The sequence below is a fragment of the Choloepus didactylus genome, chromosome 23 (assembly GCF_015220235.1).
Source record: "Choloepus didactylus isolate mChoDid1 chromosome 23, mChoDid1.pri, whole genome shotgun sequence".
Lineage (NCBI taxonomy): Eukaryota > Metazoa > Chordata > Mammalia > Pilosa > Megalonychidae > Choloepus > Choloepus didactylus.
In genome coordinates this window covers 11,063,955-11,091,016 of record NC_051329.1, presented here as the reverse complement: position 1 = coordinate 11,091,016, position 27,062 = coordinate 11,063,955, and the positions used below count along the sequence as shown (strand labels likewise).

General features: G+C 58.1%; 1 protein-coding gene across 2 annotated transcripts in view; it reads right to left on the bottom strand.

Annotated features, from left to right (window-relative positions):
• The window catches only part of SH2B3 (SH2B adaptor protein 3), a 32,960-nt gene extending 7,019 nt beyond the window's left edge, over positions 1-25,941 (bottom strand). For both annotated transcript variants that reach the window (XM_037816825.1, XM_037816826.1), the window contains exons 1-2: positions 25,813-25,941; positions 15,260-16,078 (exon numbers count right to left, since the gene is read on the bottom strand). In XM_037816825.1, the coding sequence (XP_037672753.1) occupies positions 15,260-16,039 (780 nt within the window). In that variant the 5' untranslated portion in view covers positions 16,040-16,078; positions 25,813-25,941. The remainder of the gene's footprint in view (positions 1-15,259; positions 16,079-25,812) is intronic.
• Between the last annotated feature and the right edge of the window lie 1,121 nt (positions 25,942-27,062).

Sequence of the window (27,062 nt, the reverse complement as noted above, 5' to 3'; positions counted from 1 at the left end):
AAGGAGCTGCAGGTGTGGGAAGCTCCCAGGGGAAAAGGTGCAAGGCAGGGATGAGCTTGGGGCCTTAGGAACAGAGTCTTAGCAGCGTTCTTCCCGCTCAGATTCAGAGTCATTTCCACAGCTTCCTCCCCACCACGAGCTCCAGAAGGCCTCCTCGCCCCTTTGCCATCTTTGTATCAACAGGGCACAGAATAAGTGTCTGCAAGCACTGGCTGCACAGATGGCCACAGACACTCCAAAACACAGAGGGAAAGACATCAGAGCCAAGAGACTACCAAGAGTGATCAGCCAGAGGCCTCCAAAGTATGAACCAGAGCATCTACTATGGCCCACGCCCTTTAGTGAGCATTTACTACATGCCAGGCATTTGAGCCCGAATTTCAAACATTTCAAAAACTCCAAGGACATCACAGAAACGAGCATAATAACATCATCTATCTGAAACCCCCTGGCCTCTGGACAGGCTGGAGTCAGTGTAATCGAGCACGGGGGGCTGAGGAGGCTGGCCGTGCCCTCTCCCCTCCCCCAGGCAGCCTGGAGTCCAGTCTCAGCCAGCTGCCCCGGCATGCCCAGCACCAGAGACCCCCACTGTGGGGCAAGGAGTCAGGCCAGAAAACAGGGCAACAGTCCTGAACCCCGTCCCCCACCTGGCCGCCCATTAGTTCTGCCGGTGCCACGCCCCACCCCTGCTGCTGCCCCCTTGTCCAAGTCCCCACAGCCACTTGCCTGACAGCAGCGGCCTCCCTGCTGGTCTCCCAGCCTCCTGTGCTCCCTGTGGTCTGCCCCTCACACCAGCCAGAGGGACCTGGTAGACCCAATCACAGGTCTCCTCTGCCTAAAACTCCCACGGAACCCCTCACTGTGAGTAAAAGCCGAGCTCTCACCACAGCCCCCAAGGCCCCATAAGGTCTGGTCTTTGTTACCTCCCTGACCTCCTCTTCTCTCCTCTTGCTCACTCAGATGCAGCCACACTGGTCCTCACTGTTCCTTAAAGGTCCAGGCATGCTCCCACCCGAGGGCCTTGGCACCTGCTAGTCCCTCTGCCCAAAAGGCAATTCCTACACATTGCAAACCTGGCTCCTTCTCAGAGCCAGGTCTCAGCTCCCTGACCACAGTGTACACACACACACTCGCCATCACGTGACACCCTTGACTTCCTTCACTGAATGGACTGCCCGGCTCTGCAGGGACCTGGCCTTGGTCACCATGGCATCCCGAGCACCAAGCACAGTGCCTGGTAGCTTATGGGTACCCAATTTAATTCTCTGACAGATATTCATCATGGACTTTTTGTGTGCCAGGTCCTTGGGTGCTGGGGAACAGTGGGGGCACCAGATGAGCAGTGGGGATCCTTCTAGGCAGAGTGGTCAGGGCAAGGAGAGAGGACACGCAGACAGTGTGGGAGTCCCTAGGGGACACCTGAGCCAGGTCAAGGGGCTGGGTAGAACAGAGGACATGGGCTGGGCCTCCCGGGGCTCTGACTAGCCAGGGGCAAGGACAGACTGAGAGGAAGCCCCAGGGAGTTGGGCACCTGAACCCCATCAGGAATACCACTGTTGTCAACCCCATGGTACAGACAGGGAGGCTCTGACAGGCTAACTCACTTGACCCCACAGAGGGGAGGAATTGAGTAGTGGAGCTCATTTCTGGAACTGGGGGCTCAGACCCTCATCTGCCCAGCCACCACCCAGCCCCTTGGTTCTTCCCACACCATGCTCTCCCTCCACCAGGCCTTTGCACGTGGGCAGGCCCTGTCTGATCCTTTGTAGGTCTCAGCAAAGAAAACATCCCCTCCTCCAGGTTGCCTTCCCTGACTGCCCAGTCATGGTTAGGTGCCTTTTCTGCACCTCTCCTTCAGCACGGAGTTTATCAGGCTGGGCTGTAACTTCCTGATGATGCAGCCGCTCTACCATCTGACTGGGAGCTCCTCTGGGGATGGACACCAAGCCTTGTTCCCAGCTAGGGTCCAGCACTGGGTCCAGCCCAGAGGAGGTGCTTGGAGAGGGTTTATTGGATGGGTGGGTGGGTGAACCCCCAGCCCTGAAATGACCTGTGAGTAAAGAAAGATTGGGGGGGGGGTGTAAATTACCTGAACCCCCTTCTGTCCCTTTAGGGGAAAACTCCAGGCAGTGAGCCAGTTCCAGGGGCTGAACAAGTGTTGGAACCACAGGCCACAGGTCTCTTCATCACTCGCTCCCAACCGGGACCCCAAGTCCAACCCTCACCTTCAAATGCCTACTTCAGTCACTTTTTTTCCCTCTGTGTGACCCTAAGGAAATCATTTCACCTCTCTGTGCCTCTATTTCCTCATCTGTAAAACAGGAATGATGATGGAACCCACCACCTGGGGCTTCTGCAAGTGAACCTGCCTGCTACCCTCAGCTTGAATCCATGGAGTGGAGTGGGGGGGGGGGGGTCTCCCAGTTCACCCTGGGTCAGATCTCCCACTCAGTTTGCCCTGTTGCTTCATGCCCTCCCCACACACACGGGAGCAGGAAGGGGGTAGGGAGAAGCTTCCAGAAAAGCCGCAGTGGTGAAAGCAGTTTCCCTCCCCCAATCTTTGCTTGCAAGCAAGAGCCTCCCAGTGTCAGAAACAGAGACCTAGAGGCCACGTGAGCTGCTGGGGAAACACAGACCAGCAGAGGCAGGGACGGCAGAAGAGAGCCGCCCCCAGGTGCTGCAGGCTGGTCAGAGGAGAGCCCCACGGCCTTGCCCTCTCCTCCAGGCAAGCGGCGCCCCCAGTTCACATGCTGAACAATGGGGTGGGGCCGCCTGCCCCCTTCCCCACTCTGAGGTCCCAAGGAGGCCCTGAGACCAAGGCACACAGGGGCAGGGGTGGGACAGGCTGGGCATGGGGGCTTGTTTACAGCCCCACCCACAGAGCAAGCTCCTCCTCAGGGCCGTGAGGGCTTCCCCATAAGAAACAGAAGCCCCAGGTGGAATCACAGACACAAAGCCCCTCTCAGAGAGGCAGAGACCACCCCCTCCTTGACAGAACCACAGTGGCAGAGACCCCCATAAAGAGACAGCTCCCCCTAATACACAGAGCCAGTCTGGGATCCCCTGACCTGACAAGGACAGCCACTGCACCACCCCTCCCCAGAGGCAGGGGCCCTGATTCACCCCGAGTAGCCACACCTGGGTGAGGATGGGAAGGTCCTTCTGCTCCCCAGGGTGGGGGGCAAGTGGTTCAAGAGGGGTGGTGAGGACCTTTCTGTGTGAGGCCTTGCAGGGGGGGCAAGACATGGAGGGAGGGGAGACAGACGCCCCCAGGCTCTCCCCCTCCTCACCTTTACCCAAGCCGTGCCCCCCACTCCGGGCACCATTCCTGGCCAAAACCCTTTGCTCTCGTAGCGACAGGCAAGGAGAAGGTGTTGGGACCATGGAGCTGAACTGCTGTGAGGAGCTGGCGAAGCGGTGCCCGTTGCGGGCTGCCCAGCAGCCAGCTCCCTAATGACAGCCATGTCCAGTCGGGAGTGAGACACTCTGAGGGTCCTGAGCAGGGTCAGGGACCCACCGGACCCCAGCCCAGGCCCAGTTACCGCCCTCCCTGTGCCTGCTGCCACTGCACACCAGCTGCCATCGGCCCACACCGAAACCACATCCTGCTCCCAGCAGTCCCGCCAGGAATCGCTGCTGGCCCCTGCCCACTCTCCTCCCCTATCCCATTCCCGGCCCCTCATTCCCACAGACGCCCCGGACGGAGAGTGCCGGGCTGTAGTCAGCCCCTCCAGACGAGGGACCATGGCTCCCACGGACACCTCACATGTCCCGGCCTCTCGGCAAGGAGGGGCCAGGCCAGCTTCACACCTGCGCCGCCCCCCAGAGCCCACCCACGGCCCAGGAGCAAAGACACAAAAGAAGATGCCACCTCACACCATCCAGTGTATGGACAGATGAGTGGGAAAATGGGGACAAAAATCAGATGAAGAATAGGGTGGATGGAAAGATTTGGGTGTTCTTTTTTGCTTCAGAGTAAGGAAAAGGTTCAAAAATTGATTCTGGTGATGAACGTAAACTGTATGATGGTGCTGTGAATGACTGCACTGTGGATGGCTGTAGGGTGTGTGAATGTATCGCAATAAAACTATTTTAAAAAAGTAAATGAACAATGAGGAGAGAAGGGGAATGGGATGTTTTGGATTTTTTTTATTTTAATTTCTATTTTTTGGAGTAATGAAAATGTTCAAAGTTGTGATGAAAGCACAACTATGACGATACTATGAACAACTGATTGTACACTTTGAGTGACTGTATGTTATGTGACTATATCTCAATAAAATTGCATTAAAAAGAAAAAGAAAAGAAGATGCCCCTGAGAACGGCAGGACGGGGCCCGCCGGGTCTACAGGTGATCACGGTGGGGGTCAGGTGACACACTGATCAGGTGACAGGTGATCACGGTGGGAGGCCGCCGGTCCAGGGGTGAGTCTGTGTCTAGCACGTACGGGCTGGGCCAGGGGTCCCAGAGCTGGCCAGCCCCTCAGGAGCTCGAATGGGTTGCCAGCCCCCTGGCCCTGCTGCAGAGCCAGAATCCCGTGGGGAGCCCTTCGCCCCAGCGGTGAGGCCCTGGGCCAGCACCTGCCGCCCGGGCAGGGGAGGAAAAGCTGCGGTTAAGAAATATCAGAGCAGCTCTGCCCCCGGCCTCCGGTGGGGGGAGCACACCTACAGGGAGGGGCGAGGGGGCTCGTCATCACCAAGATCCCCAAAAGCCCCGGCCAGAGGCCTTCGAAGAATGATGATTCAGAAGCAGAGGTGACAGTGAGGGCCTCTGAGGCTCGAGGGGGCCCTGGGGACGCCGGGAGGGCTCGGAGACTGCTGAGCGGGCCTCGGGCTGCCGAGGAGCAGAGCCTAGCGCCAGGGCCAGCCCAGGTGCCCCTGCCCCAGCCCCTTCTCCGCCCTGCGCGGGGGTCTCAGTTGTTCCCATCTGTAGCTCGTGTTCAGTGGGTGCTTGCTACATGATCTGCGTTTACACCCAGCATCTCACTGACATTAAAAAAACAACAGGAAATCACGCCAGCCACAAGAATAAAAGCCAGTGGGATTAAATAATTTAAAGTGAAAAATGAAACCAAGACAAAACTGGAATTACGCCTAAGTAATAATTTATCCGATCCCAGGGTGAGGAAGGCCTTTCTAAGCATAAAAAGCAAAGAATGAAACCATAAAGGAAAAGCTCACTGTGTTCACTGCTCAGAACTTAAAAACCTCCATATGCCAAGAAACTCGGGAAAAAAAAAAAAAAGAAAAATCAAATTGCAAACTAGGGAAGTACTTGCAATGTGTGGCACGAGTAATATCCATGCCATATAAAGAGCTCTTGCAAATCAATGAGGAAAAGGGAATTGCGCAGAAGAAAGCATGCAAAGTACACGACCTGAGAATTTACCAAAAAATGTATATGACCAAGAAACATGAGAGAAATAGTCAAAATCCATAGAGACAGATTTGGGTGGCTGCCAGGGCCAGCAGGAGGGGAAAATCAGGGCTGACTGCTGATAGTTATGGAAATGTTCTGGATTTAGATAGCAGTAATGATGGTGAATATACTAAAAACCACTGAATAGTCATTTTAAAACACTGCCTTTTATGTGCATTATATCTCAGTTTTGTTTATTTTTTTTTTTTTAAGAGAAAGAAATGGTCAATCCCACTCATAATCGAAAAGGAAAAAGAACCAGTTTTTAACAAGCAAGTTGGCAAAACTTTTTAAATACCCAGTGCTGGCACCCACTATGAAAGAAAAGTGGGTGCAACCTTTCTGGAAATCTATTTGGAAAGGATATAGCAAAAATATTAGGAATAGCCAATAGGCACATGAAAAAATGTTCAACATCATTAGTCGTTAGGGAAATGCAAATCAAAACCACGATGAGATACCATTTCACAGCCATGAGGACGGTTATGATCAAAAAGGCGGACAATAACAAGTGCTGACGAGGATGTGGAGACATCAGAACCCTTACATATTGCAGGTGGGAATGTGAAATGGTTCCACCGCCGTGGAAAACAGTTTGGCAGTTCCTCAAAAGGTTAAACGTAAGAATCACCACGTGACCCGGCAATTCCATGCCCAGGAATACACCCACGGGAAATGAAAGCATTTGTCCACTTGTCCACAGACATTCACACCAGCACTGGTCCATAACAGCCAAAAAGTGGAAACAGCCCAAATGTCCATCACCTGATGAATGGCCAAATAAAACGTTATGTATCCAAACAACAGAATATTCAGCAGTAAAAAAAAAAACCACAATGTTGATACATGCTACAACACTGATGAACCTCAAACACAATATGCTGAGTGAAAAAGGCCAGACACTAAAGGTCAAGTATTGCATGATTCCATTTACATAAAATGTCTAGTATAGGCAAATCCAAAAAGCTAGAAGGTAGATTACTGGGGGCCTGGGGGAGAATGGAAAAAGACTGCTAATGGGCACAAGATTTCTTTTTGAGATGATGAAATGTACTCAAGTTAGATTATGGTTATGATCACCCGACTCAATAACAGCATTGAACTTTAAACAACACAATTTTATGGCATGTAAATTATATCTCAATAAAGCAGTTAAAGAGAGAGAGTGGGGGGAAGTATCAGGAACACACACAAACCCTTCTGCCCAGCACTTCCCCTTCTAGGAATTTAGCCTGAGGAAATGATCAGAGATGGACACTAAGATTTATGTGCAAGATGTTCGCCACTGGGTTACTCTACACTAGCGAGAGAGTTAGAAATGACCAGAATGGGGGACTAGAAAACAGTGGGGACTAAATAAATATATCAAGGCCTGTCTGTGAAAACGGAATACTGCACAGGCAATAACACACACACACTTGAAAAATATTTAAGAACATAGAAAAATTTTCCAGACATGCTAAGTAAAGTAGGTAACAGAACAGTAGGGAGAATCTTCCCCCCACAAGGGCAGGATTTTGGGCATCAGATCGGGGTGTACCCAGCGTCCAGACAGTGCCCAGCTCACGGCAGGGGCTCCAGAGACACCTGTTGAATGAGGAAAAAAGGAGCGGCCGAAGGAAGGAAAGGTTCCACAAAGAAAACGAAGGGCAAAAAAGATTACAGAAGACATGTGCCTAAATGGAAATGCTGCTTCTCTCCTGGTTAGTGGGGTTGTGGGTAGTTTGTGTTTTTTTTAAGTTAATTTTCTATAATTTCTACGATGAGCTTTATTAACTGAAAAAAACAAAAGCGAAAGCATTAGGAACACAAACGTGGAGGACCTCAGCCAGCAGAGCCGGTTTCCTAGAATACGTGAAGCTTCTAGATGAGACAAAGCGCTCCCCCCCCCCCACTTCCAGAGGGTTCCCTGGAAAGAGGCTCCTCAAGTCCGGCAGCCGCAGTGGGGGGAGCCCGGGGCAGGGACAGAGGCTCCCGCAGCCCGGGGCCACCGTCACCCGCTGGTTCCGGAGCTGAGCAGCCTGCAGGGTCCCTGGCTGGACGAAATCAGTGGCCTCCTCTCCAGCTCAGAGGGGAGATGGGAAAAGGGGGTGCGGGGCCCCAAGAAGGAAGCTGAGGCAGCCCCTCCTGCCCTGGGGAAGGAAGCTCCCCCCACCCCCCTCGAAGGCCACTGCTCACAACGCAGAGACCTCCTCATGTGAGTTTTGGTTTCCTTTTTCCATTCACAAAGAAGTGGGTGGGGGATTTCCACAGCGGCCTGCCCGGCCCACCGGGGCGCCTGCGCTGGGGGCGGCCGGACCCCCGTCCATCCCCGGGAGGGTGCCCAGGGGCCCGCCTCTGGGACCCGGCAACTTCTCCCGCATCTCGGGGTGGGGACACATCGTGCCAGGCCCCCCCTCCACCTGTTCTGGGCTCACAACCACGTGGCCGGACAAGTTCTGGCACCCTTTTTCCAGAGTGGGAAACTGAGGTCCAGAGAGGCCAAGTTCTTGGCCCAGAGCCACATGGCAACTGACGCCGTGTCAAAACCCAAACCCATACCTGTCCGTCTGTCCTTCAGTGCCCAGCCCTCCATCCCTGGGCCCTGCCCCCAGCCCCCAAGCCCACAGCCCTAACTCCACAATGATGAGCTTGTCCCAACAGCCCCTTGCTTCTTCCCCCAAAAAAAGGGAAAGAAAAGAAAGAAAGAAATAGAAGACCAACTTCTAAGGAGCTGACAGCAGCTAACAGGCCCTGAGGCGGGTGCGTGGAAACAGCCCGAGAGCCAAGGTGGGTGATCATCAATTAGTATCATTAGCCCCCCACCCCTGGTGGATTCGGGGGCACTTTCTAGTTTGTGGATTCACAGAATTTGAGCTGAAAGGAAGCACAGCGATACCATCTGCTCGCGGTTTCAGCGCGGTTGGGGGTTTCTTCTAAGCGGCAAAGCACTTTGTCAAAAACTGTCTTACAGAGAACCCCAATAAGGGCCGGGGGGGGCGGCCCCGTGCGGGCCCTGTCCCCGGCTCCCTCCCTCCTCGCCCACCAGTCCCTGAGGGTACAGAGTGAGCCCCTTGTTGCCCACTGTACGGCTCAGAGAGGGGCGGGGACCCGCCTGGGACACACAGCACCCAGGGCAGAGCAAGGGCAGGAGCTCCAGCCCCACCCCAGGGCCTTCTGGCCGGGTCCACCCGGGGGACCATGGGATCGGGGACCCTCTGGGCCTCCAAAACCCCATCTCCCCCAGGACATCTGGACTCTCTCTGGGCCATGGAGGGCCGCTGAGCCTAAGGGGGTGCGGGGGCCGAGACATCACCCCTGCCCCACGGCTCCACGCTGGGCCCTCCACGCTCTGAGCCTCAGTTTCTCACAGGGCTGTGGTGGAGAGGCCAAACCATTAGTTCACTAAAATGACGACGACCTCAGCAGCTAAAACCAGGCGCAGGCGGAGGCCGGGGCTCCGGGACGCCAAAGCGCCTCTCCCCAGGCCGGGCGGGCAGGGGCAGGGGCAGGGGCAAGGCCCGAAGCCAGGTCCGAGCAGGTCCGAGCAGGCCCGGGGCGCCGGCCCCTCCTGCCCGCTGCTTCCTGCCCGGCCTCCGCCCGGCCTCCCACTCCTGCCTCCTGGAGGAAACCGCCGGGCCTCCGGCGGACGTCCCTTTCTTTCTGCTTCCTCTTTCCCACACGCGGGGGCACCGGCAGGAGGGGTGGCTCCCCGCAGCCCCCGACCGTCCCCGCCCCGCCCTGGGGTCCACAGCTCGGCGCCTTTCGCTTCCCCAGGCCTCAGTTTCCTCATCTGTGAAGTAGGTACAAGGGCGGAAGGCTGCAGCGGACGTTGGGCGGGTTAATTTGTGCCCAGCGCATGGCCTGGCTCCTCACCCACAGTGAGTGCCTCTAGGAAAACGAGCCACTTCACCCAGGTTTGCTTGAGCGCCTACTGCATGCACCGGCGGCACCAGCCTACCCGACCTGGGTTCTGCCCCCTCCCAGGCAGAGCCCCAGCACCATGGGGCACCACGGGGTAGCACAGAGGCCCAAGGCCCAGGTCTCCCCCATTGGAAACCTCCAGCCCAGGGCTGCACTCTGCAGGCAGGAGGCCAGGCTGCTCTTGTTTCTGGGCTTCCAGGTGCCCCATAAACGCCCAGGGCTGCCCCTCACCCACCCAGTCAGTGCTTCGGGGGGCAGACACCGGGCTAACCCCATTTCACAGACGGGGAAACTGAGGCCAGGCAAGGCGAAGTCACTTGTCCAAGGACACCCAGCTTGAAAGGAGCGGAGTAGGGATAGCTCTGAACCACATATGCCCAACTGGGACCCGCCCTCCCCGTCCCGTGTGCCTGGCCTGGCCTTCCAGCCACCATGGACCCACCTCTCCCTCCTGCAAATATTGGGGCCTGCGTTCTTGTGGGGCACCCCCTTTCCTCTCCCTCCCCTCCGGAGTTGACAGCAGGGGCCACAGCAGGGCCAACGAGCCAGGCAGGGGGGCACTGGCCAAGTCCCCTCTGGGCCTCAGTGATCCCATCTGTAAACTAGTGGCAGTGGACAAGGTGGCCGCAGGGAACCTTTCTCGGTCTGAGAGCCCCTGCCCAGGTGGGACCCCTGGTTGAACGCCACCACGGTAATAATAACAGCCACCACCACAACTGCCCAGGTGCCAACCCGTCTCAGCCACTCAGGAACTGCGTGACCTTGGGCAAGTCACTTTCCCTCTCTGGGCCTCAGTTTCCCCATCCAAGGACTGCTATGAGGACCAAATGAGGCCAAGTCAGCAAAGGGCCAGGTATGTAACAAGCACCCAATAAATGTTGGCTAGACTCCACCATCACTCCGCTGCACAGATGTAGGAAACTGAGGCTCAGCCCCCAGACCTGCCAGGGCTCACAGGGATCTGAGGCCATCTTGGCCAACCCAGTCCTAGGCATATGGGGAAACTGTGGCCCAGAAGGCTGGGTGCTGCCCAGAGGCCCCGGCCAGCCCGGTCATGCTGCGGGTGAAACTGGGCCCCCAGCCCCCAGGGAAGGCCCTGCCCCCAAGCTACCCCCACCCGGCACTGGCTGCTCCCACTTCCTCCCTGTTCTCTCCCCGGAACCCGCACCCCTATCACCTCCCCTTCAGGCTCTTCCCGCTGCGGGAGCTCAGGCCGGAGCCGGGCTGGGAGCGAGTCCCGGAGATGCCAGCTCGGCAGCTCAACCTGCCGCGGTTATAGGAGAAACCATAAATCTGGATTTTCATGTGGAATCTCTCCATTTCAGGTTTTCAAATATGGGCAACCAATCCACTTTTTTGTCTGTCTTTGAACAGCTGTGTGGGACGGCAGACCTCGGGCCTCACCCTCCACGACCCCCGGTCCTTCGCTGCACACCCCGACAGCCCCTTTGCCTCGGTTTGCTAATCCGCCTGCGGGGCCAGTGAACGGCACCTTGCCAAGTGCTTAGGGCCATGCCTGGCACACAGCGGATGCCCATTCAGGGTTTCGAACATTCTGCTTCCCGTCCTGCGCCAGCCCTGGGAAGCTGGGGGGAGGCGCCACAGGACGAGCAGATGTGGTGACCGAGGGTCTTCTGGAAGCATCACGGCCGGTCCGATGCCAGGAGAGCACAGGCGGTCCCGGAGGGCCCCTCTGGGCAGCCCCAGGTAAGTGTCTCAGCCCCTCTGAGCTGAAACCCTCCGACTGCTGTCACCACTGTTCGTGTTAAACCTGAAGCCCCCTCCCAGGGCTGAGGCCCCTCCACCTCTCCACCCTCCCTCCTCCTGCTCACTCCACTCCAGCTGCTGGTCTCTGAGCCACTCCTCAAACCTGCTCGGCCCGTGCGCCCGCAGGGCCTTTGCACTTGCCATTTCCTCAGCCTGGAATCCCTGCACCCACGTCTTTCAGGGGGGCACCATCTTGCCCCTCAGACATCATCCCCTCCTGAGGGCCAGAGCAAGTGAGACAGCTGATGGGTCACCCCACCTCCTGCCCACCTGTGGGGACTACTGAAAGCAGATTCAGCCTTTCTCTACTTTCTCTCCACCTCCTCACCTGGGGGAACAGTCACAGGTGTGTCCTCCAGCCTCCCCCGAACCCCCGTCACATCCACAGCCTGGCCACAGCCTCCGTCTACCCAACTCCAGCCACAAGGAGCTCCCTCCCTCTGCTGCCCCGCCCGCCACCCATGAGGTAGCTGCTATTTCTCCCCTTTTACAGATGAGGGAACTGAGGCTCCGAGGGAGGAGGTGACCAGCTTGGCTGAGGGCCGAGTGGCGTCCTCGGGGCACCTGCCCTCTCTCGGTCCTTGTCCTCCAAGTGTCCTCCCCTGCCCTGGGCAGCGGGGCCTCCTCCAGGCTGGCACCGAACTTTCATCTGCTCCCTCCACCCTGGGCACCCCTGAAGGGTCAGTGTCTGAATCTGAAGCTCAAGGCCTTAACCTCCACCCACTGGTGCCAGCCTCCTTTCCCTTTTCTGTAAAGCCGCCCCACAGACAACCCTGGGGTCATAGGTCAGAGGCCAGGCCCGCACACCTGGCAGGCACCCCCAGGCTGGGGGTCTGGCTGGGCACCCTCAGCACAGCAGCTAGACCCTCTTACTCAACCCCCACGGGAGTCGACGTTCCTGCGGGAACAGCCCCTCGGCACTCTGGGAGGGGCCAGGGCCTGGCCTGAGGTGCTGCTTGGAGGGGCTGGAGAGGCCCCAGCAGGGCTGCTTGTCTTGTGGGTGAAAACCCAGGACCCACAGCAACCACCAAGCCCCCGACTGAGCCCCCAGCAGCCTGGGCCGAGGGGCGAGCCTGCAGGGCCCCAGCCACCCTGCTCCCTGCCCGGCTCCTCCGGAGGAGCACGACGCCACCTTTGAGCCCTGAGGAATCAGACCAGGACTCCTGAAGAGCCAGGGCCTCCAACCACGCATCCCCAAATAAATCCATCTTCTCAGCCTCAAAGTCACCCCCATTACAATGGCAGCAACAACCCCGAGGGCTGGTGACATTTCTGAGTGCCCACCGGTACCAGGTGCTGTGCCTGGTGCTCACAGATGTGCCCGCCCAGTTGCCACTCACAACCACCACCCATTTGACAGAGGAGGATACAGAGGATCAGAGTGGTGCTGTCTCTTGCCTAAGGACTCACTCAGAGCTGGGAAGAAGCTAGTTCATTATCCAAACCCATGTCCATCTGACTGCCGACACCTGGTTTTCCAAGACTGTTTATTTTAAGCAGCAGAAGTTGTTATTTAAAGTGCAGTCTTCTAGGAAGCCCTCCTAGGTTTCTGCCTTTCATGGTTTCACAGCCTTCAGACTTTTTATAAATGATGAAGAAACAGTTCATATCTGCCCTTGAGTTTTTCTGACGGCTTCTCATTGTGATTGGAATGAAATGCTCCTTCCAAACGCCCCCCACCGCACCCCGCACCCCCCGTCCGCTGCCCTGCCCACATATACTCCCGCTCTCCCTTTTCCCTCCTGTGCCCCAATCACACCGGCCTCTTTTATTGTCGTTCTTTCTTCAAAACATGGTGAACCGTTTCTCTCCTCAGGGCCTCCGCCCGTGCTCTTCCCACTGCTGGAATGCCCAGCGACTCTGACTCAGGGTGAAGGTCTCCTCAAGACACACTGTGAAGCTTCAGTAATTAAGACCTTGGGACACTAGGAGAAGGCTGGACACACAGGCCAATGGAACAGAACAGAGAGTCCAGAGACACCCCCACACACACCCAGATGGACACCAGATTTAGGAGGAAGGCACCACTGCAGTCCAACAGGGAGAGCTGAACACGTCAGCAAATGGTGCTGGGACGACTGGATATTCATAAAGAAAACAGCTGTGACCCCTACCTCACACCACACGCAAAAACAAACTCCAGATGGAAGACGGACCACAGTCCAAGATGTGAAGGGCAAAACAATAAAGCTTCAGGAAGGAAAGCCAGGAAAATGTCTTCAGGACCTTGGATAGGCAAAGAGTTCTTAAACAGACCACAAAAGACACTAACCGTAAAGGAGAGAAATTGATAAACTGGACTTCATTAAAATTAAGAACTTTAGTCAGTCAAAAAAAAAACCCATTAAAGGTGTGAAAAGGCAACCCACAGAGCAGAAGGGATCTACAATACAAAGGAAGTGACTCGGAATATATAAACTCTCCTACAGATCAATAAGAAAAACACCGACCACAGACAACTCAATAAAGATACCAGGCACTTAGCAAAAGGGTAAATTCCAACTGTCAATACACACAGGAAAATGTGCTTAACCTCATGAGTCCTCAGGAAAATGGAAATTAAAGCCACAAGATTCTAGTCCACACCCACTAGAATGGCTAAAATGAAAAGACTCGGAATACCAAGTGCTGGTGAAGATGTGGAGCCACTGGTGAGGATCAAAATGGTGCGGCCACTTGGAAAACAGGGGGCAGTTTCTTATAAAGTGGAACACACTGACCGTATGACCGAACAACCCCACCTCCAGGAATGCACCCTCACGTCTGCCCAAAGAGCCACGCACTCGTCCATGACAGCTTTACTATCAGTCCAAAGTGGGAACAACCTAGAAATCCATCAACAGGTGAACGCATATGCCAACTGCGGTGTGTTGTACAAAGGAAGACTACTCAGCCATAAAAAAGCCGGGCTATCACGTGCACAAGAACATGAACGCATCTCAGAAGCATTCTGCCGAGTGAAAGAAGCCAGACTAGACGCAAAGGGCTACTCGTCAACTGATATGAGGTTCAAGAACAGGGAAATCTAATCCATGGGCTCAGAGTCAGGGAGGGGAGCACTGGGAGGGAGGAGGGACAGGGGAGTCCTCCGGGGTGCTGCATTCCACGGGTGTAACGAATGTCAGTCCTCACCGAGCTGTATTCGTCAGGTGTGCTTCCCACTTGAGAGGCAGCAGTTACACCACCACAGGTTCTCTCATGCCACCCCTGCCGACTCAGGCCCTCAGTGTCCCTCCCAGAGGCCTCACCGCCCTGCACTCGGAGCACACTTCATAGTTTATAATTTTCTAGTTTATTCCTTCAGCAGCCCCCACCAGAATGCCAGCTCCTCACCCCCCATCTTGCATGAGCCTGGAACACAGCAGGCACTCAACAAATGTTTGTCAAACAAATGAATGAGTAACTATCAGTCTCCAACATGTGGCTTTACTCATCTATCACAATGCCCTAGCACACAGTAGAACCACAGCAGAGAGCTAGGAATTACATGAAAGCCCCAAGGTCCCATTCCATTGACTTGATACAACTGAGTCAAAGGTGGAGAGATCGTCAGCTGTGTGGAGCTCCAGGGCCCGGAGGCCCTGCAGGAATTAAGTCCATTGCAAAAGAAAAGGACAACATTTTTAAAACATGAAAGTAATTCCATGCAGGTTTTGAACCCCCTAGAAATAAAACTCCTTTTGTCGTGGTCAGTCCGGGTCAGAGTTTTCAAGGGCTGGCCTGTCATTAGCCTAACAGAACACATCCTGGGATTCTCTACAAAATCCCTCACCCATACCCCTCAGTACTGTCAGGGCCTCACAAAAAACCGGGGGAGACTAAGGAGACAAGACATCTGAATGCAATGTGGGCTCCCGAAGCAAAAGAATGACATTAGGGAAGAACTGGGGAAATCCAGTTAAGAAACAGGCACGTTACTAGTTACTTTGGTTCCTCAGCTGTAACAAATATTCCATTGTAATGGACGCTGTTAAACTAGGGGAAGCTGCGTGCGGCTTCTCTGGGAACTCTGTACGATCTCTACAACTTTTCTGTGGATTTAAAGTAATTCTAAAATTAAAAAGGCTGTTCAAATAAAAGGCCTCTTTTCCTCCGGACGACAGGCGGCCCCCTGGGGAGCCACCCGCCGCGCTCCGGCCGCGGTGCGCACCCCGCTCGCGGCGCGCTTACCTTGGGCGGGTCGAAGAGCTCCAGCACGTGGTCCGCGGCGCCGTCCGGGCCCCCCGCGCGCCGCAGCGCCAGCCGCCCTCGCTGCCAGCGCGCGCCGCTGTCCATGGAGGCCTCGTCGGCCAGGCTGTACCGCAGCGCCGTCTCCTTGAGGGCCTCGGGCGGCGGCTCCCGGGCCAGGCTCCAGGGCAGGAGCTTCCTGGCCAAGCCGGGCCTGGCCGGGGCCTCGCCCGCCTCCCCGCTGGCCCCGGCGCCCGGGACGCCGGGCAGCTCCCCGGCCGAGCGGCGGCGGAAGATGTGGCGAAGGCTGCGGCGCAGGTGCTGGAGGGAGCAGGGCGCCGGCGGCCGCGGCGGGGCCAGCTCCTCGGAGCTGCGGGCCTTGGGCAGCGCCGCCGCGGCGGGGCCCGGGCCCGGCTCAGCTGGGGGCGCCGGGGCCTTGGCCGGGGGCCCGCGGCCCGTCTCGCGGTAGTCGCGCGCGGGCGGCGGGGCGCGGGGCGCGGGCGGCAGGGGCGCGCGGCCCTCGCGCACCTCGCGGCAGAAGTAGCGCTGGAAGAGGTCGGTGAACTGCAGCGAGACGAGCTCGGCGCGCAGCGGCGCGTGGTGCGGGTGCTCGCGGGCGAAGAGCCAGTACTGCTGGGCCAGCTCCCGGGCCGCGGCCACCGCGTGCAGCTCGCAGAACTCGCTCCAGCCCCGGGGTGACGACGGCGCCGCCGCGGCCGCCGGAGACAGGGAGGCCGAGGGCGCGGGGGAGGCCGAGGAAGGCTGCAGGGTGGGCCCGTTCATGGCGGAGACCGAGATGGAGCGGCCGGGCTGCAAGACACGCTGGGGGTGGGGGGAGGACAGAGGGGTGAGCAGACGCGCGGGCGAGCAGGCGGCTGCTGGAAACCACCAGCAAGAGACACTACTCGCCCGTGCCATGTCGGAAACCTTCAGTTACCCATAACACCCAGTGCTGGTGAAGATGCCGCGAAAATGGGCACAGTCTCTACAGCGGCGCTTGTGCCGGAACAGCCTTCTGGGGGGAAGGGGGCCATTTGACAGGCTTGATTTTAGGCCCAATATTTCCTCTTTTAAGTATGCAAGGGAAATACTTGCTCACGTGCACAGAGAGGCAGGGAGGAGGGCACCCCCCGCCTGGCAAGTCCTGCCTGGATGTCTATAATCGTGAAAAACCCGATACACTCTAAATGTCCATCAGTTGAGGGTGGAACGTTTTGTAGTGGTAGAAAGGATGAGGAAGCTGCTACCACTTAGGGGGCCACCAAGACACTTGGTCAAGGGAAAAACCTGACAAGCCTGTGCAGAAATACACGGGCCAAACAAAATACCAGTGTTTATGGATACAGAGAAGGAAAGAAGGGTCTGGCTGGAGCAAACTCATCCAGAAACAGTAGTAACCTCTGGGGAGCAACTAGAATTGGGGTGCCTGGGGTGGGGTGGGGATAGCCCAGGATGGCTGTTTAAGAACAGTTTAGAACATGCATTCTGGGGCCTGGGTTTAAATCCTAGTGCCACCACATGCTAGCTTTGTGACCGTGGGCAAGTTACTTAATTTCTGTCTGGCTCAGTTTCCCCATCTGTAAAATGGGGACCGTAATCCTATCTCATAGGATTGTTACAAGGATTACCTGAGTTAGTTAAGGTAAAGGCCTTGGAACCTGGAACTTAGAGCCCTAATAAGGGCTGGCTGTTGTTATTTAAACATTACAATGAAAGTGGGTTCCTGCTGTCAGTAAAAATAAATATAAAACAGCGAATAAAAAGGAATAAAATAACAAGACTCACAAGAGGTGCCAAGGTATTTCCTGCTCAGATGGGAATCTCAGAACAGGCGAAGACCCTTGCCTGCCCACCCCAGCTGGGGTTCCCGTTGCTTCCCACCCTCCGCGGGTCCCTCTTTAGGCACAACACAGGCACATGGGAACAAAGCCCCCCACGCTCTGCTGTCCGCGGTGCTGAACGGCCTCACTCGTCACCATCAGTCCCTTCCCTCCTTCCTAAGCCTGGCGGGGCCTGGGCACCCGCTGGGGACCACATCCGTGTCTTGCCTCCCCTCCTGTCACTCTTCACTATGGGGAATGAGAAACACCCTCTCCACCAGGGCACAGAGCCAGGCCCACAGAGGAGCTCCATCAGGGCCCCTGCTCGGTCATGCTCCCTCACTGCAAAGTGACAGCACTTAGGAGTGCTGGCTGCAGAGTGACAGCACTTAGGAGCACTGGCGGCAGAGCCTCACAGGCCCAGGTGCAGATCCCGGCTCCATCCATCCCTTGATTCCACCTAGCCCACCCCAAACATCACTGAGGGCCTACTGCATGGCCAGCGCCATGCTTTGCCCGGGAGCTCATCTACTAGAGGGAGTCACGTATGGGCCACATGGCCTCTGACACCGGACCAGGCCTTTCGAGGAACAGCGCGGTATCCACCTCCTAAGGTGGCAGGAAGATATCCCTGAAACAGGGTTCTGGGTGGAGACATGAACCCAGGAATCGGGGTTCTCTCTGACATAACCCTTTCCACAGGCCCCCACTCTTTGTGTGGCCCTGTCAGACCAAACAGAAATACAAGGATGAGGGCTGCCCCCACCATCTCCAGGCCACTGTGATGATCCTGCAGCTGAGCACAGCAGGAGAGCCCAGACGGCAAGGAGGAGGCACCTCGGAACCCTGCGGGGAGGGTGCACTGCACACATTAAGTCGTCAGTAAAAGCTGCCAGGCAGAAAGGAAAAGAGAAGGGGCCACGTGCCCTTGACCGTCATGCTCTGCCGAGGAAACGACCCCTGTTGCAGAGGAGGGGGGTCTTGCCTGCGTGAGTGGGGTGAACTGTCCTTGGCGCACCCAGTGGCCATCCCGCACCCATGCTTTGACACAGGTGAGGCAGTGGCCTCACAGGTTGAGGGTCCCAGAGAGCTCTCAGAATCCAGACCCAGGCTCCTGCCCCACCCCACGCCTGGCCCTGCATGACCTGCCCCTCCTGTCTCCCACAGCCGCCTCCCTCTGCCGCTGCATCTCCTCCCCACACCCGCCCCTCGAACCTGCTGCTCCCCACCACGCTGGCTGCCTCCGGGCCTTTGCATTAGCTGTTCCCTTAGCCTGCTGTCTACCTGCCTCCCGTCTCACGCAACCACACAACATTACCAGTTCCCAGAAGCCTTCCCTGAGCTCCCCAGCTGAGCTGAGCCCTGAACTTGCCCTCTGCAGAATCCAGTGTTGGTGATGATTTGGTGATGATTTAATTAATGACCGTCTCCCCACCAGACTGTGAGCTCCTTGAGGCCCAGAGCTGTTCGATCTCTAGCTCCTAACATACAGCAGGAGCTCAATAAATGCTTGCTGAATGAATGAATCTATGAATGCAAGAGATCAGATGGATTTGCAGCCCCTGACTCCTCTGGCAGACACGTGGCAGTCAGCACCCACCAGAGGCTACCCACCTCTCGCCGGGCCCGCCCACCTCTGGGGCACCTGGGCCTCGGGCTAGTCCCTCTGCCTGTCCACCCCTGTGCAAGGAGGAATCACCTCCCAGCAAATATGTCTTGAATGAATTGACGAGGTGCAGAGGAGGGAATGTAAGGGCCAGATTGAGCCCCTGCTGGAGTCAGAAGTCACCAGCTTTCTGCATGTGCCACACCACCAGGTGCTCAGAAAAGTTGCCACTGGTGAAGAAAAACCCAATGCGAATAAGAAATGACACGACTTCGGGCTTTCTGCATGTCCTGCTCTGTACTGAACACTGTGCATACACTCACTTCCCGATCCCCACAGAGGGGGTGACCTCTCATTATACCCACTTGGCAGATGAGAAAGCCGAGGTCTGGGGCAGCAGCTTGCCCAGGATCAAATGGCCAGCGAGGGAGAGAGCTGGACTTAGAACCCAGCTCACTCTGCCAGCAAGCACCGGCTAACCGTGGGCGATATTGCCTACTGCCCGTCTCCCCAAACCTGGGCACACACCCCCAAGGGCTGAGAGGCCAGCTCAGCCTGCTGACTCCCCAGGGCCTGGTCAGAGCGGGCACTCCAGAAATAATGTAAGTTGTAAGTTGCATGAATTAATGGATCCTGGACTTGGCAAGGCAAGCTGACTTCTGCCAGTCTTGGGGTCATGCTCCCACCTGCGCCGACCGATAGAAAAGGCTCTAAGAAACCAATTAAGACCCTATTACCCCACACACACCCACACCCCTACCTATGACCTCCATGCTGAAGCCATCAACCAAACCTGGGTTCAAATCCTGCCTCGGTCACTTCCTTGCTGTGTGATACGGAAGAGGGCACTTCCCTTTCAGCCTCAATGTCCTCATGTGTAAAATGGGCCAATGTTCTCTTGATGCTTGCTAAGAGCATTTAAGGAGCTGAAGTCTGCAGGGAGCTTAGCAGAGGGCTCAAGAAACCAGTGGCTGCTGCTATTTTACTACTATGATTTTGAGAACAGAGGAGCCCCAGATCCTGAAAATGCCAGGCCAGCCCGCCACAAGAAGCCACCAGGGCAGCCCGGCCTCGTGAGCTGGGCCGGGCAGAGGGCGTCATGGGAGCCCGAACAAAAGGCCTTCTCAGGGCAGAAACGGCTGCTCAGCGCTCCGGGCAGGAAACCGGCAGCCAGGGCCATCAGCTGCAGCCTGCGCCGGGTGGGGGCTGTGCCAGGGAGGTTTCCTGGACAGGCGAAGGGCAGGTTGCAGGAAGGCGGGCCCCTCCCTAGGTCCCGATCTGGGTGGTAGCCATTTACTGAGCCCCTACTATATGCCAGGCACAGACGCAGAGCCATCAATGGGCCACGCCAACTCTGGGATCAGCAGTTGGAAAGCTCCTGGCAGGAAGCAGTTATGAATAATCACCTGTGGGGGCAGGAGTATGGGGGACGGGATGGGGGGGCCAACCGGCCCAGGAGCCCCCAGGCTCAGGCTGGTGGGGGGACAGGGGTTGGGTGCACTTTTGTGCAGCCTCCAGCAGGGCTTCGGGGAATCTGGGCAGCCAGAGGGATGAATGGCCGCCCACACAGAAGGGCCTTCTTTGGATTAAGGGTGGACACTGGGGCTTCTGGCTGGGAATCAGGAAGGTCAAAGCCACATCCATCCCAGCTATGGGGGTCCCCAAGATTTCCCAAGATGCCAGGGAACAGGGAGCTCTCATCCTAGTGCAGCCTTATGCCCCCTCCAGACTCCCAGATGCCCGCTAAGGATGAGCTGGGGGCCTCAGCCTTTGCCTGGTGTTTCCCCTGTTCAAGCGCATCCACCCCAAGGGATCGCAAGCCTCCAGCAAGACAGCCAGACATCACGGGACCCCGCACAGCTGGGCATTCTGGCTCGGCACTGTGGGGCCCAATTCAACCCCTGACCCCAGAGATCTCAGCTTGTCGGCCTCTCCCCTTCCCCACCGCTCCTGATAATTGACATAACTCGGGGAAGCTGACATTTCCCTTTTCATTTTCAGGCCCAGGTGCAGAGAAAGTCTTCCCCAGCTGTGGGAATTGCACCTGCCAAGGCTTGGGGAGACACTTTTTTCTTCAATTAAGATACAATTTACATAAAATTCACCACTTTAACCCTTCTCAAGTGTGCAAACCAGGAGCTTTTAGTACATTCACAAGGTTGGGCAAGCATCCAGAACATTTCACCATTCCCGAACATTTTCATCACCCCAAAAAGAAGCCCCATGGGGAAGATTCTTTTAAATGGGGTTAATAAAGTTAAGAACCATGGATCAGATGGTGTCAACCCTGGACTGAGAAGCTCTGAGCAGGAAGCAACTATTCATTAGTTAATAACATTACATATAAAATAAAGTTAAAATTAAGTTAAAAGGAGCCAGTCCAGATTTCCTGCCCCAACTCCAGGGGAAAACCGAACTCTCCCTCCCCTTCTGGCCTGTACACCGGAGCTCTCCCAGGGGTACAGACACGACCTGATGTTCTACCTGAGGAAACTGAGGCTCAGAGAGGGAACGTGCTGGGAAGCGGCAGTCAGCAGTTTGAAGTCCCAGACCTTAAGAGGGAGACACCTCCTTCTCGGAGGCCCCCGGGTTCACTCTGTCTTCCCCACCCAGACTCCCAGAGCCCCTGCCCAAGGAGGCCCAGGGGGTCGAGGGACTCCAAGCCCCACCCTGCCTGGCAGGCAGCCTCCTGAGCCTTCACACCCTTCCAGCTGCTCGGACGCAGAGAAGCCCATGGGAAGGAGGCAGCAAGGGCACTGGGGCCCGGGGAAGGCCGTGAGGTGCGTCCTGCCTTCCCTGGGGTCACCTCGTCCCCGGGAGCATTTATCAGGCCTGCACAGTCTGCCAGAACAGGAAACGTCGTCCGGCTTCCTCCGCCCCCGCCCCCAGCCTGGCTTCTGCTGGGGAAAGCAGGGACCATCCCCCCAAGAATGGGCAGAGCCCCGCCCCCAGGATGGGGCTTCTACCTTTAGCTGCCCAGGGCTGACGGGAGAAGGGTGAGACCCTAACGAGGGGAGGCCTTTCAGCGGGTCTCCTTTGGCAGTGTGAGGATGGCCACGCCAGCCCCCATCCTTGTGAGCGTCTCCCACCGCATCAACCACCTCCTGAGACACAGGGAACGCGCGCTCTACACCGGACACGATTCCATGTCACAGGCCCTCTTTTGTGTCCGCCTCGCCCAGCCCGGTTCCCAGGCCCCCCACCCCCACGGCCGGGGCTCCCCCATCCGACACCCTGTGAGTCAGCTCCCAGCCAAGCAGGGCACACACTTCCTCCCTCCCAGCCCTCCCTGGGGACACACGTCCTGGGCAGCAGCCGGCTCCCCACTGGCCAGCTGGGGGGGCGGGGGGGGTGGGAGCCACATCCGGGCAGGCCCCCAGGGGCTCCAGGCCTGGCTCACGAGGAAGCCCGCAGCCCGGCCCCCCTTGCCGACCCCTGACAGGGTAGCGTGGGAGGAAAAATCTTCCAGCCATCTGCTCAGCTGCCGGGTTTCCGGCTGGGGGACACCAGGAGGACCTGCTCTCCAGGGGAAGTGCCCCTTGCCCCAGCTGGGTGGGAGGATGCCAGGCTGGGTGAGCCAGTGGTGGCCAGTGGGACCCTTAAGCCCTGACCAAGGAACACTGGCTGCCCAAGATGTGGGGCCCAAATAAGCAGGTGTCCAGCTGTGGCCAAGGTCCCACTGCCAGGCCTTGGACCTGCCCTGTCCCCAAGGGACCTCAGACCCTGGAGACCTGAGGGCCGGGGAGCAGGGCTCCTGGGTCCAATTAGGCCTGACTCAGCGAGTGACCCCAGCTGAGTCACTTCCCCTGGGCAGCCTGCCCGCCTCAGTTTCTTCAGGGAGGGCGGGTAGCTGGGAACCGGGTCTGGATGGGAAAGAGTTGCTTGTACTACACCTCTGGAAGCTCCAAGACAGGCTTCTCTTGTCTGCCAGATGGAAGAAGCTTCCTGCTCTGCCCAGTCTAGATGCTGAATGCCCAGGAGCCACAGAGGACTATTTTCCCAGGAAACCTGGCAATTCCATGCCGTCCCCTCTTGGGCACGAACAGCAGCCTGTACTTATTGAGCACCGACTGCCTGCCGGGCACTGTGCATGCTTCATCTTCTCAAAACCACCACATCAGATAGTAACTATCATCCCCGTTTCATAGATGAGAAGGACTGTATGTAGCTCAGAGGAGTTAAGGGACATGCCCAAAGTCACACAGCAATAGTAATTATAACCAACACAGTTCAAGCCCCAACTCTGTGCCAGGTGTTTTACCACGACCATCCTGGAGAAGTCAGGCCTGGTGCCCCCACTGAACAGGTGAGATCCAGAGAGGTGCAGTAACTTGCCTGAGGCCTCACAGCTAGAAGCTGGCAGAGCCCGGATTTGGGCTCCAAAGCCCATGCTGCTACCAGGGAGAAGGGAAAATTTAAAAGGAAGGGCCTCTCATTTAATAATAGTAATGTCTCCAATCATCACCATTAATCGAGTGCCAGGCCCAGTGCCGAAGGCTTCCAGGGCCCGTCTCATCAATGCTCCAAAGCAACCCTCAAAAGGAGCCGTTAAAACCCTTTCACAGATGCTGATGCCGACTAAATTGGCTCAGAGAGGTTGTGTGACCACCCCAGGGATTCACAGTGATCAGAAGGGTTGGGGAATATATAAATTGGGCATGAAAGGCCTTTGCAGCAAAGGGAGTGGGGCTGGCTCAGACTAGGGGCAGCTCCCTGCTGGGCCTGCCTAGGGCCCCCTCTCGTTGAGCCCCCCATAACTGGGGAAGGTGCCTCTCTTGCCACACTGGGATGGGCCACTGGGAACCTCCTCCAAGTACCTCCTACCCCATGCAACCTGCTCCAGACACCTGCCCTCCAGGCAGTTCCACCCAGGCCGTGGGGAGTCTCCAGAGTGGCACAGCCGGGCCCAACACCAAGGGGAGCTGCCCCGGCAGGCTGCCTCTGCACCTGGAGCAGCTCTACCTAACCTATTTGTTTTAGAAAGGTCTATTTACTGCAGGAGGATCAAGCCCTGGTCTAGAGGAAGAAGTGTGTGTGTGTGGGGGGGGGGGGACAACACAGCCACAACAAAAAGATAATAGCCCCCTTATTCCTCCAAGAAGCCCTTTTAAAAAGCTTGTGTGAATTCGCTCATTTATGGGGGAGAGGCGGGTGGGGGGCCAACGACCCTAACAGGTGGAGGCTGTTATCACACCCATTTGACAGATGAGAAAACTGAGGCTGGGCCAGTTACAGCACATCCTCTCAGCCAGGAAACAATTCTACGCTTCCCAGCTCTCTCCACCAACACTTCATCCTGGCTGGGTCTTCAGAACTCTCCTTCCAAAGACCCAGGACACCCCAGGCCTGTGGGAGGTGCTCAAGGGTGGTAATGAAGGAACATTCCGAAGCCGGGAACAACCAAACAGGACAGTAATGGTGAGAGTCACCACACCTCTTGGAGCTGAACCCCTGCTCTGCACCAGGCAGTGCACACACTGGCTCATTCCATCTCTACCACCAACCTTGTCATACCACCATCATACACAGGGGAAACTGAGGCTCACAGGCATCACTTGCCCCAGCTGGAAAGAGGCAGCGGGAGATTGGAACCTAAGCCTCCAAGACCCTGCTCTTCTCCCTCCATGTCACTGCTGAGCCTGAATGGCCACTGACACTTCCCATCCCAGCCGGCAGCTTTTGTGGCCCATGAGGACACCCCGCAGGGAGTCACACAAGTTCTAGGAATGTTCACCCCTTAGCTCAGAAGGGCCCCCCACCTGCACTCCACCCCCAGCCCCAGGGAGGTTGTGGGAAGAGAAGGAAAAAAGCTGTTAAAAAACCCTTCCGACTTCCCCAACAGACCCTGGCCTCGCATCCCCTGACCCCAGCCCACCCAGGGTCTGTCTCTTCATGAGAGCTGGGTCTCAGGCCACTGCAGGCCCCGGGAAGCCTCACAAGTGGTTTCTGCTCCCGCAGCCAGGTCCGTGATGCAAAATCCAGACACGATTCACACTGTATCCCTGGAGACCCACCACCCTGGGACAGACTGTTAAAAGGGGAGGCTGGGTGGCCTGGCAGTCCCAGCTGGGCCTGGCAGCTGGAGAACGGTAGGAGATGCTCACCTCCCAGGCAAGGGGGCAGGAGGGTCAGCTCTCAGCCCCTCGCCCCCCAGGCTGGACCTGGCCCCTGCAGGCACTCTGCTCGCAGCCCCCACCCACCACCTGATTTCACTTCCTCCCACCCAGCCAGCCTGGCCGTGCTCCTCCCTGGAGGCCCCCAGATGCAAGCAATGACCTCCTCACCTACCTCATCGGGCCGGGAATGGGGAAGAGAAACAGGAGAATGAGGAAACTAAGAAAAAAAGAAGCGGGACAAGCAGGCAGGCCCCCCTCCCCAGTTCCTCAAATGCAGCCTCTCCCCACAGAAGCCCCCCCCTCCCCATCCAGTAAGAAGGGAGGGGATTTCTGCACAAGACATTCGAGGCTTCCAAAACACCCTCACAGTAGCTGATCCATAAGGTCACTGACCCACCCCCACTCCCATTTTGGGTGTCCGTGGGGTATTCCCCTGGAGCCCGATGTCAGCAGTGTGAGGGACCAGCCAAGGACACCCGGGCTCTGGGGCCCTTAACCCTGCTGAACCCCATATTCAGTGGCATGTGAGCACCTGGCCCGTCCCACTGGGCAGTGCAGGCTTTGGGGAGAGGGTCTTCCAGAACCGGGGTGCTACCCTCTTTGCCACATGGCCTGACCTTGGCGAGTGGCCTTTCTCACAGCCTCAGTTTGACCACTTTCACTTTCAAGGGACCAGGCGGTGACCCCCCCCACACCGACCGGACCCCTCCTCCCGAGGCACAGGGCGAGTGGGACTGAGACCCTCGTCTGGCTGGGCTCCTTTGGGAATGGGCTGGGGGAGTCGGCCATACCCTCTCCCACTCCCCCACCGCCTCATTCCACCCCCAACACGTGTGTGGGTGGGGTGTCTGCGGCGCCGTGTCGCAGGAGCTAGGGGAGAGTCGGCCCCCAGCACCTCCCTCCGGGTCGGCAGCAGGACGCCGAGGCTGGGCAGACCTGGATAACGGGCCTCCTCTTCCCCCGGGAGAACCGTCCCGGCCCGAAGGCGGGGAGCGCCGGGAAAGGCGCGTTTACCTGAGAGAGAGGGGGCCCGGGCCCGGCCGGCCCATGGCGTCGCGCGCCCCCGGCCCCCCGAAATCCCGAGGGGGCGGGCGGTCCCGCGCCCCGGGCGCGTCCTCTCCCGCGCGCCGGCTCCTCGCTCGCGGCTCGCCGGAGCTGGGCTCAGGCAGGAAACCCGGGCTCGGAAAATGGCCAGCGCCTCATCATTTCCGCCGCCAGCGCTTGACAGTTGCGGGAGGATGCGCCCCCGGGCCGCCGCCGGGGAAACTTCGCTGCTGCCGCCGTCGCCAGGGCGGGCCGCGACAGTCCGGGCGGGCGGCCGGGCGGAGGCGGTGGCCCGGGCCCATGCCGCCCCGCGCCGTTATGTAAAGAGGAACCCGCTGTGCGAGCCGCGCCGGGCGGGGGAAGGCGGCCGGGCCGGGGGCGGGGCCGCGGAGGGGCGGGGCCACGCCGGGCCACGCCCAGTCCGTCCGCGGGCCGGAGTCTCCCTCGGCCAGAGGGGCGGGCCCTGCGGGGGCGGAGCCGGACCTGGCCCCACCTATCAGCTCTGTTCCTCCCCCGCGGGCCAGGTCCTGGGGTCCTGAGGGGCGGGGCCCTGTCAAGTCACGCCCACACCTCGCCCACCCGCTTCGCCTCGCACAGCCCCAAGGAGGGAGGGGCGGGGCCCCGTCAAGTCACGCCCACACCTCGCCCACCCGCTTCGCCTCGCACAGCCCCAAGGAGGGAGGGGCGGGGCGAACGTGGCCCCACCCACTTAGCCTCCTGCGGGCCGCAGGGGGGGGGGGCTCCGCGCTGCGGGGGCGGGACCAGGTGAAGGCAAGGGGCCTCCGGGCGCGCCCCGGCCCAGCCGCTTGGCCTCGAGGGGGCGCGCCCCGGCCGACTCCCTCCTCCAGGGCGTTATCGCACCGCGCCGGACCTGTCGGTGCAATAGCAGCCGCGGCTTTAATCATTGCCCGGGGAGGGAGCCAGGCCGCAGCTCTCCTGAGCGCCCCAACCCGTGCGCTCATTCACACCCCACCCTCCACCCCGGCTCTGCTCTGGCCGCGGTGGGTGCCCGCATAGACCAACCTGGACCCTCCCTCCGGGAGGGGGCATCTTTCTCCAGGAAGCCCTCCCGGGCCGTCGGTTCCCAAGCCCGCTGGGACTCCCAGTCTCCTCTCCTCCGGGCTGCTTTCATTTTCTCCACGGGACTCCTGGGGGTATGAAACCGACCAGTGAGGTCCCCCCAGGTCTGGGGTGCGGACATGCGGTCGGCCTGCCCCTCC